Here is an 11,171-nt window from a genome sequence, read left to right on the forward strand (position 1 = left end):
AAAACACACGATTCGTGGTATTAACCACTCACTGTTCTGGGACTAAAAAACAATTAAGATTTCTGTTGGATAAAACACGTTCCATCTTACAACATAGATTGGAGCTAAATGAGGGCAGTTTTGGCTGAAATCACTAACGGAGGCCATTTTAAGGGATGTCGCAGGAACAATAAATGTACTTAGCTAGCTTGAGGCAATAATATACACAAATATTTTTGACAGCAATTACAAACCAAGACAGTAACGTAGTAAGCCATTACTCGACAAAAGTTCAATTGATTGTCTTATTTAATTTGTTGTCGGGAAAAAGCAAGCACGTGTAGTCCTCAATCATTCATGGCGTTTATCCAGATAGCTAACTACTACAGTAGCCATCCACCAGCTACTGTACAGTAGCCTACCACCCGCAAAGATAGGCAACACCTAGCGTCCTCAACGCCAGCAAATCTTATGGTAACAGAATGGAAGCAACATCAGATAGCAATGTAATAACGTTACATTTCGTTGTTTGATAGCTAACATATAACGCATGTCATCGTAATCTCTTAACACTTTAGTGAGCCATCATTCTTGGACAAAAGAATAGATCAAATTAGGAAACATGCTTCAAAGCTTAAGCTAGAAGGCTAACCTTATACAACACTGACATCGCCGTCACGACAAGACAGATTTACTGGAATCAGCAGATGCGTTTACTGTAGGAAGGTACGCGCTTAATTGAAGTAACTAGCTGTCGCTCGTTTGTACCACTAGTGAGCTTGCCAGCAGTTGTTCACTTCTGAATCTTTAGCTATAAAAAAATACATTAAAAAGTATTGACAAGTTTATAAAGTATGTATTTAACAACTTACCACACGTAGCACACGATACAAACATTTAAGAGGTGACGCGCGCAATATCAACAGCGCGCGGGATCAGGAAACAAAAAGCGGCGTTACCAAAATATCGATTCTACGTGAAAACGTTTGTATGCTCTAAGGAACACCGTATTAAAAATACGTTGAACACATCAGGTTCTCAGTTTTGTCCTCTGACGTCTAGTCCAGCTCTATTACGCCTAGTAGCCGCGTGCGTAGAAATTGCCGGTACCTGGTTCGGTGGATGTCTTTATTCAGAAACAGAAAAAGGGTGGGTCTTAAAACGTCATAACCCTACCCCCGTACTGTCGGAATACGGCTCAAACTGGTTTTCGTTGGTTTTATGAAAGATTATAGATGTCGCACAGAGGGATTTTAGTATACATAAAAGGCCGTGGGCGTCTTCCTCTTGGCGCATGCTTAGAAATGAACAGTTTGGCAAGCGTATAAGTTGTATGTGGGCCTAAACATAGTTCCATAACGATCCCATACAATCTGACTGCATGATTGTGCTCACAGCCAGTCAGTCTAGCGGTGCCTTGACTATAACCTTTACACCATCCTCGTTTCATCCACTTGGTTTCCAGTCAGAAATTTCATTAGTTATCCATTTAAAATTAAAGGTAGCAGTCTATACAAAAGATAGATCATGAAAACATTGATAAATCCACTATCTATTACTCATTAACAGTATTGTTAGGGTTACAATATTATACAGTATACATATAATCCAATATAATCTGTATTTAGAGTAGGTACGAGCCACAACCCTTCGAGAAATATGTAAAAGCAGCCAAATAAATGGTGTTCTGGTTAGTAGATGTGCAACACTGTATTGCACCATCTGGCGGTGAACAAGTTGTAGTCTAATTTTATAGTGAATATAATTCGTTAGAAATTTCAAATGTTTATAACGTTTAATGTTTATTTTCAAATGCACTTTACATATCATCCATAATTGTTGTTGCGTATTTATTGTGTAATTGATCTGTATAAATATATATTACTAAATTATGCCAGTCTCAAGCGAGGCATTTATTTAGACTACTTTTCACCTTTATCGTGGTCCTTTCACTTGCAATAAGCAGATGACGTAAGGAAGACAACTGAACTTGACTGTTTCATGAGCACCTAATCTAGGGACTGGCACTATACAAAGCCAATGACACTACCAGTGTAATCATAATACACCAATAAGAATCGTGTTTTTAGTGGAGGAGGGTCTCGTCCAGATTTTTCTGAAGTAAGCAGTCTGTAGGAGGATCAGGTCGACTGGCTGGACTGTGTAGAAAACGTGAGGGAGCATTAGAGGCAGGTTGTAAGAAGAGCGATTAAGCGATTGAGCTAATAAACCAGCGAATACGTTTAAAAACTCGTACCACTTGTAATATATATTCAGTTGTATTAGTGTATATATAGATAGTTTAGCAATCTATCCAAACTAAGTCATGGCTAGCTAGCTAATGGTAGCTAGCTAGCTACAATGTTGATTGGATCTCGTGTTGTCATGCGCAGCTAGCCTGATATCAAATACATTCGAAAGGGCATGCATATCACGAGCTTGTTCACGAAATAGATTGTGTGTAGTACACGGATCGTATGCAGTAGACCAATTGCCAGACTTCTGTTAACAACAAACGGGTTCTACTGGCACCAATAGAATGTTTCAGTCCATGCAAAGGCGTCCGATCTGTGAGATCGGTGTAAGTGCGTTGAGGCTTCAAAGCAGCAAGGCATGTCGAGAGGGTGTTGGCAAGGGCAATGGCAAATCCGTCACTGCTGCATGGATTGGCCGAAGGATGGGCCTTTTGTTGTCATGGCTCCAGAGATCAGGGGTGGGTACGAGTGAAACGGTGGGTTCTGACAAGAGGAAGCAAGGCCTACTGTCCATTTTTGCCAACCATTGTAGTTTTGTGACTGGGCAGAGGCTCAGACGTGCACATCAGATTGGAGAGCTTTACTCCAACCTATACTCCGAGCGAACCAGGTGGACCCTGGTCGGCAGCATATGGCGACGACTGCAGAGCAAGCACGCCCATACAGGGAAACTTATTGCCGCACTAGCTGGTGTCTTTATGTGGGAGGACCAAAAGATTCGAGATGAAGAAATACGCAGGTATTAGGATACTCTTGTTGTCTAATGTCAATAATGCAATAGTAAAAGTAGTTGCTTTAGATCTAGAATGTAAATGAGACAAAAGCCATCTGTTGTACTTTTCATACCATATTAAATCACATTGCACATTGCTGGATATTTTGATATTTTTTGTGTGTTCTCTGATCAAGACAAAAGCACCATGTAGGTTTGCTTCTTACTGTGTAATTGTATTCAACCTATGGTATGTATCTCTCTGTACCACCAACTATCTCTGGAGGAGGAAACCTCTCACTGAATTGCTTCTTCCAAGGTGTCAGCCATTTATTTTCTAGTTATCCTGGGAGTTTTCCCCTGTTTTCAGAGGGGTTTAGGTTGGTTTAGATGCAGTTCAATGGGCACATAAAAGTTGAGGTTTTGATGTTTGTCTACCTGTATCAGTAATGCTGTCTGGGACACTTATGGTATGCTTTTGTCAATGCAAAGGTGTGGACTTGAGCTTCAAGCATTAGAATCTGTGAAGAATGTAAGGACTTCCACAGAGAAGTTAGCAGGCCAGGTGGATGCTGGCTGGGAAGTTGTCATGGAAAGGAAGAACTTCCGAGTATGGAGGCGACCTATCCCAGACAGCCACTTGTATGAATACAGAGGTAGACAATCAATCTGTGTAGCCATTTACAATTTCTCTGTCTTTTCAGTATCTGACCATACTAGTTTTATTATTCATTCAATTCATTATTAACAATTAGCTCTTTTTAAATTGAATGACTGTTTGTGCCTGAAATTCCTTCTTTTTTTTTTAACAGTTTTGGGTTCCTATGACGATGTCACCCCTAGGCAGTTCTTCAATGTTCAGGTATATCATGAGCTTGCTATTTACGATATTAGCAGTGATGGCTGTACTGCAATTGCCTGTAGGTTCCATGTTTCAGGATTATATCAGGGATCCAACCAATCTCAAGTTTATGTATAGCATAGTGGAGCTGCTCTTGCTCCACTCTTAGGCATGTATAGCATGTACAGCCGTTTAAGATCTCTATGTAGCATTTGCTATTTATAGCTGCTGGCAGGTTTCTTGTCTCATGCTCTCTCCTTTGGCCCAGTTGGATACAGAGTACAGGAAGAAGTGGGATGCTCTGGTAATTAAGCTGGAGGTGGTGGACAGAGATGCTTACACAGGTTCCGAGGTTGTGCACTGGGCCACACATTTCCCTGTGAGTATGGTGGTGCTTGTTGTTACATAAGATGGGACACTGATGCTGTTTATTCCAGCATTTGTGTTTGATATAATTGTGACTTTTATTTATTATTTTTTTTTCTCGTTTTCTGCTTCCTGTTTTTTGCTTTGAGCTCTTTGTCCTGTTGGGACACTGTTCTTCCATTTTGTCTTGTTATAGATTTGACATGTTGGTTTTGTCTTACTACAGTATCCCATGTACTCGAGGGACTATGTCTATGTACGTCGCTACGACGTTGACCTGGAAAATAATTTGATGATCTTGGTTTCCAGGTGAGTATCTCAAAAGGCCTAATCTTGATCCAATTCAAATCAACATCTTGACATCCAAGATGTACAAATCAATTTTGTTTTTTGGGTGTAATAAGGGCTGTGCAGCATCCAGGACTCCCTGAAACCCAGGACTTTGTCAGAGTCCACGCTTACCAGTCCAAAATGGTCATACGCCCTCACAAGTCCTTCGATGAAGTAAGTAGGGGATAATGGGCTTTTAACATGGAGTAGGTCTCACCTATACTGGTCGGTGTGCCCTGCTGCGGAGTCATAAGCAGTGTTTGATTTTGTCTTGTTGCCAACAGAATGGATTTGATTACCTGCTTACCTACAGCGATGACCCTCAGACAGCCTTCCCACGTTACTGTTTGAGCTGGATGGTTTCCAGTGGTGAGCATTTTATATATTTAATGCCTTATCTCCTTTTTCACCTATTAATGGTGGCTGTCATTGTATAAAACTGGTGTTGTCCTCAAATGGAAGTAATGTGCAAGTCAACACAACAAATCAAGTTGACAACACCACAAATTCTGAGTTGAGCACAGGCTGTCCATACACAACCAACACCGTTAAGCTCGTAGATTGATGTTGCTCTAATGCAGCTTTCCAGGACACACTGGTTGGGGGGGGAAACAAAACAGGAGAGATTCTGGTTGTCTGCAACACTCGCTCACTTTACATATGTACTTATTACATTTTTTGCAGTCGTGGTTTTAAGAGAAGCAGCTTGTATATCCAGATGGCCTTTCAGGAGGACAGTTACATTTAGTGGTGACATTTAATAGTTAATCTTTCCTGTCTCACTTGAAGGAATGCCCAACTTTTTGGAGAAACTGCACTCTGCAACCCTGAGGGCCAAGAACCTGGAAGTAGGCATCTATGACTACGCAGCTGTTGTTAAACCCAACGACACCAAGCACCAGCCCAACCAGGATCGTCTAACCGGGGACAACACGCGCACGGGAGGTTCCGGACAGATCTACGCCTAAGTTTCAGAGTCTGGATGTCTTTTCTATCTAGGATGGATTGTGGGAAATGTGACTTTACCTGCTGTATACCTGTTCACACACAACTTCACCAGCCTCTTAAACTTTTGGATGCGTCAGCATTAAAGGGAGTATCAGACAGTTGGTTGGTAAATTTGCAAACTCTTTACTTTCCCTTAGATATATTTGATGGAATTGATCACCTCCTTTCACTGAGTGGTTGTGAGAAATGTGAACTGTGTGACCTAGAACATTTGAACCTCTTGGAAAAATGACTGTTGTGTGTGTGTGTGCTAGCCAGCCAGCATCCTGAGGGGAACTATGTTGAAGGCAACTGCACCAATGAGACGGAGACAAAATAACTACCCACATGGAAGATATTCTGTTGCCAAAGCACCGTGGAGCTATACACCTGGCATACTATTTTTTATGGACCAGAAGATTAAAAGCTGGTGTGGTCACTTTCAAATTATGGGAATTTTCATCCAATGGCAGTAGCCAGGTTCCTTATGATCCGTCCCTTAATCGTTAAGTTTTTTCAAACTGCCAGGTATGTTCTAACAGACTTAAACTGATTTAACATGATTTTGATCCACAAGGGGACATGGTGTCTCTGGACAACTGCAAAATCCTCCATACATAATACAAATGCTCTTTCAATTGCCCTTCACTTGATTATTTGAATGCTGTTGTCTGAGAATTTACAAGCATGCCAACAAATGGTAATTAACTGCATTTCAGTAGTTTCAGAGCTAATTGAAATAACTGCTACTGTATTTCCTAAATACTAAAATAGGTATTTGTGACATGTTGTCTTTGGAGAACAGACTGCAATATTGTTCTTACTGCTGAAGCGGTAGAATAGTTTGCAATGAGATGAAGTAGTGCAGAAGACTATTTGCAATTCCTCAAGACGTTGAGCTTAAATGTTCTTCTGGGTTTAATTAGTTTTTGTTTTTTGTTAGCTTTTTTGAGAAGTGGGGTGGTGCTTTTAGTGTAGATCCTGCTATTTGAATTACTTCTGGTTGAGTCTAAAGTGAGCAAAATAGATGTGTTACAGACATGCTCCATAAATAGAAACACACTCAGAAGAGACTACTCCGTTAACAGCCCAGGAATGAGGCGTGAAACACCCCCCAACTGTCTTTGTGTTACTATTATTGCTTAAACCAGGCCTTTTCAGTTAGTTTTTTTTTTAAAATCTCTACATAATGTGTATTTTTCTTGTGGGAATGCAGAGCTCAGTATATATTCTGCAGTACTTTGAAAAAGAATGGGTGTTTTTACAGTCTTTTAAGTACGAGTTGTCTAGTAACAGTAGTAGAGACTAATTAAAGGTTTTATGTAGAAAAAAGGTAACTCAAAAGTCCCAAATAATTACTTTTTTTGTTATGCAATGATCTTCTTTACAAATGTCCATTTAGCTCTGTAAAAAATAACTATGACTGTTTTAAATTTGTTACAATTGTGGAAATGAATTAAAGTGGTGTTTCAATTAAATTGTCTTGATGGTCAGTTGGAGGGAAAAGAGAAACACAGCGAAAATAGTTTAGATCACGCTTGGAAAGATTTTTGAGAATGTCCAGCTTGCGAATGTCAAATTATAATGTGCTTTAACATTTTCTCGGCACGTGTCCCCTCTGTTAGTCCACTGTGATGTACTCTGTAGCTTTCCTTTGTCAAGCTGTCTGACATGTTTTATGATTTGCAATGGTTGATTCCTTTGTTAAAAAAATATAAATAAAAAGCAAAACATAAAAAAATAACTGAAAAATCTGTAACTGGGGCAACTATGTGAGCCGTTGGTTGTAACAGGTTATTTTATAACAGCTTTGAAACAGTTGAACAACTAATCAATAAACAACTTATTAAAACTGAACTTCCTTTTGATGTTTTTGGGGGTGAAATTGTGTTCCAACTAGCAAATGTGTGCATACACAACACTAGGGTCTACTTAACAAAATTTTCATGTTACACATTTTGTCACAGGTATAGTCTGATGAGACCCCTGTCCTTGTCATGCGTATTTTATATCAGGAACACAAGCGGTTGGAGACAGGCATGTGTCAGGGACAATCAGTCTTTAAATAACACACTCCACCAAATACGGGAGCTCTTTGATCAGATGAGGACTGGCAGCATAGAGGTCTAAAATATGAACATGGCCTGACCTTCCATAAAAAGCACTGTGTTGTTCCAACACTGGCACGCAATTTCACTACTCACTTAGAATTATGATGACTACGCAGGAAAATACATTTTGCGCTTTCACATCACAACTCAAAGATTTGAAAGAGACTGGGAACTTGTTCAGAGAAAATACTGCAAGTTTCCATTTCTGCTCCAATATTGAAGTATGGCCATTAAAGAAATGGACAGCCTGACAAAATGCGGTGGTGCTGCTCAGTGACTTGGGACTGGACAACATAAATGTCAGCAATATGATTTTCAGTGGTTCCTCTGTGTCCAAAGACTAAACTGAGCCCCCATCTAGTTTTTTTAACACCTGACCTCTACTCGTTGAAATTAAAAGCCTCAGTCAAATGTTCAGAGCACTTATTGTAATTGATTGTGTCCAGAAATCTGCCACAGTGTAGCAAGTCAATGAAGCAATCGTGAAACTGCTTCATCTGCAACAATTAAACAACCCCCAGAGTCCTCTTACACTTTTGCTCCTTTTGTCCTTTTGTCTCCACCCCTCCAGTTAGCAATGACTTCACTTTAGACAGTTCCCAGAGAGCCAGACAATCTTTGTTGAAACATTTATTTAAATACACAAACATCTCCAAACCCGAACCAAAGCAGCTCAAGCAATCAAAACAGATCCAGTTCAAGGGAAAACACCTTTACAGTACAGAGAAAATAAAAAGTTTCCTTGTGAAGGTGGACAACAGTTAAAACTTTGAATTCACTTGTTCTCCACCAGATCAGTGTTCAGCAGCTTTTATCTCTTTTTAATCAATTTTCATTAAATATTGATATCCTTTAAAAGGGGTCATGCATGCCTTTAAAAAAACTAGTAACTAGTCAGAGTGTCTTTTTTTGCCAGATGGTTGACATTGGGTGTGAGATCAAGATAGAAATGATGCAATTGCTCAAACCTGAAACCAGGAGAAAAGACAGAAGAAGTGTGCTCACAAGCCCCCAAAGTGCTTGGCGCAACCATGGACAGGAGAAGCACTGCATGGTTAGATCAAGCACAATGGGGTCCTGGGCAAAGAGAAAACGCCATCAAAGTTCAGGTGAAGTCAAGACTCTGCGGGAGACTGAGGTCCTGTTCAAGACTGATCCAAGTATATGTAGCGGGGAGAATGGGGAAATTCAAACTAATCTATATTTAAGTCCCTTTAAATCAAATCTACACTGGTATTAGTGGCCTAGGTAGTGATGGGGTGGAGGTACATGAGAGGTGAAGATAGAGTTGCAGACCTGAGATGTACTGAAATGATGTACTAAAATAAAACAGCCTTAGACACAATAGAAACAGGGGAAGTGTTTGTGGTACAGTGCGGCTAAGGACATCTGCAAAATTAGAAAAAAGAGATTAGTCATAGGTCACACTCACTGCGGAAAAGTGGGCACCGCCCTTCCTGCGCCACAAACTGCGGCAAACCCCGCCCTCCCAGTCTTCGCACCCTATCCCACCAGTCACCTTTTGATTTACTGTATCAAAGGATTATAAAATAGATATTAGTTTTCCACAAAAAAACGACAACAATAAAAACCTCGTAACTAAAATGTTTGCAGGCCAGCCAAAAGGATTTGTTAATTGAATCACAACTCCATCTATCCAAAGGTGATTTTCAAGAGCAATCTTTGGAAACAAAGTTTAGAGCAATGATTGTCATCTTGTTAAAGAACAGCAGGATCTCCTATAAGTGCTCTAGGTTATAGGCTTCCATCTAACGGACAGAGAGCAGTTTCACTGCTCAAGGTCGATTCAATGTAGAGAATGGCAGATACAGTCATATCACCTCTGTCCATCTACTGCCATTTGCCATCTTAAAGTAGCAACAATACTAGTAATGTAATGTAACACAACCACTCCTGACATTCTGGTCCTAACCTGGTTAGCGGTCAATGATCAAAGTCAGGAGTTGGAATGCTGGTTACCATTGACATAAATTAATTATTTACAAAGACCAGAGAGGGAAATCCATCAGTGGGTTTTGACAATCTTGTTACTCTTCTTCTCCATATCTCCTGGGATATTTTACTGAGATGGTGTAGTAATCAACTTAGTGCTCTGGCAGATGAACCGCTTTGTTTGGTGAAATTAGATAAATATGCAGATGCTGGGGGTATTTGAAGGAAAAGAAAATGGGTTTGGTAATGGAGTCTTTATGAACATTATGGACATGGAAATTACCATGAAAGGTATAGTTTCTCAATCAAATAAACCAACATTTTGAGAAATCTTTTGGACATTGACAATGTTTAGGATGAACCCTATGGTGGGTGAGATGTTATTATGGTATTTACCCATGGATACAGGATTTCAAACATGCTGTCTTACCTTACGTGAAGTTTTGTAGATCTGGGATCCTTTAGCTTGTCAGTCATCTGAGTCTTTGATATTTTGTATTTAGATAATTTGAACTCTTAACTCAAAACTTAACCTTACCAATCAAAAGGAAATTAGGGTCTGCCTTCTTCTCGACAAAGATCGTCTTTGTACTCTTTGTCAGTAATCCCGCAACTAATACCTCAACTGTAACTGGTGACCAAGCATCGTATCTGTTTAAAGACAATATTCAGACACATTTGGGATTAAAACACAAATACATCCACCATGCATTGCCCGATATTTCAAGGAAGTGCTGCAACTGATTTGTCACTGGAAAACCTCTCACCTCTCAGATTGTCCATCCATGGACCGACCCTCCCTCTCCATCCTCTGGCCCTGGCTTGATAGTGGACGCTCGGCTTGGTGATGTCGTCGAAGGTGGTGATGGAAAGCAGGTGCTCTGAGTTGGGTGTCTTGGGTGGGTCTACTGGCTAGCTCAACTGGAGACAGACTGTCTTGACTGCATCTCCTCTAACACCCCCCAAGCGCCTCCTTCAAGTTAGGAGGGGTTAAGGATTTTCTCTTGGGATAGGTGGACTGGCGAAGGGGACTTGGGCAGGGTTCAATTGGTTGTGGGCTGGGGATCTTTTAGGGGGGGAGGGGGCTTGCATTTTATAAATATTAATACAGAGCCCTCCCTCTCTACAAAGGGACAGATTCTTTAATTTCGTTAGAGGGGGAAGTGCTTTATACACTAAATGGCTTTTATTAGTGCCCGGTCTTCAACTCTTTCATTAGCTAAAGTGCTGCTATAATTTACAGTGGGGGAGGGAGGAATGGGGCGGTGGAGATTGAGCTGGGGGTGGGGAAGAACCTCTGTCCGAGAAGTGTTGCTCCTCCACTGCTGGCTCGCCTCCCACTATGCTTCACTGCAGCTTTCCTCAGTAGCAGTAAGAATTTTATTCGCAAAATAAGGCTGATATGAATAGGATTATCCATCATAAAGGTGATATCTACAAAAAGTTCCATTAGATTCATGCAATTCAGAATGTGCCACCGACGAAGTTTGACTAAGAATGACGAGCACAGATTTATTGATAAACCCATTGTGTGTCTTGACATTCACTGTGAAATACATTCCCAGTCTGAAAAGGCTTACATAAAACTCATGTCAGATTAAAAATTATGATAACTACAAGGAATGTTTAAATGTTAA

The 11,171-nt window shown here is 40.4% G+C and overlaps 2 protein-coding genes across 5 annotated transcripts in view; one reads left to right on the forward strand and one right to left on the reverse strand.

Moving 5' to 3' along the window:
* The window catches only part of slc20a1b (solute carrier family 20 member 1b), a 35,761-nt gene extending 34,534 nt beyond the window's left edge, over window positions 1–1,227 (reverse strand). For 2 of the 4 annotated variants that reach the window (XM_084686377.1, XM_084686374.1), the window contains exon 1: window positions 852–1,083. The gene's annotated coding sequence lies outside the window, so the exon portion shown is untranslated. The other 2 variants (XM_084686376.1, XM_084686375.1) reach the window with 2 other exon arrangements.
* A 730-nt stretch (window positions 1,228–1,957) lies between these two features.
* stard7 (StAR related lipid transfer domain containing 7) lies at window positions 1,958–7,327 on the forward strand. Its single transcript, XM_084687901.1, has 8 exons — window positions 1,958–2,973; window positions 3,439–3,602; window positions 3,759–3,808; window positions 4,056–4,166; window positions 4,380–4,462; window positions 4,558–4,657; window positions 4,768–4,852; window positions 5,273–7,327. The coding sequence occupies exons 1-8, from the start codon at window positions 2,519–2,521 to the stop codon at window positions 5,449–5,451; spliced, it is 1,227 nt and encodes a 408-aa protein (XP_084544027.1). The 5' UTR covers window positions 1,958–2,518; the 3' UTR covers window positions 5,452–7,327.
* Window positions 7,328–11,171: the final 3,844 nt, after the last annotated feature.

Source organism: Hypomesus nipponensis, chromosome 22 (assembly GCF_054491055.1).
Source record: "Hypomesus nipponensis isolate SF chromosome 22, ASM5449105v1, whole genome shotgun sequence".
Lineage (NCBI taxonomy): Eukaryota > Metazoa > Chordata > Actinopteri > Osmeriformes > Osmeridae > Hypomesus > Hypomesus nipponensis.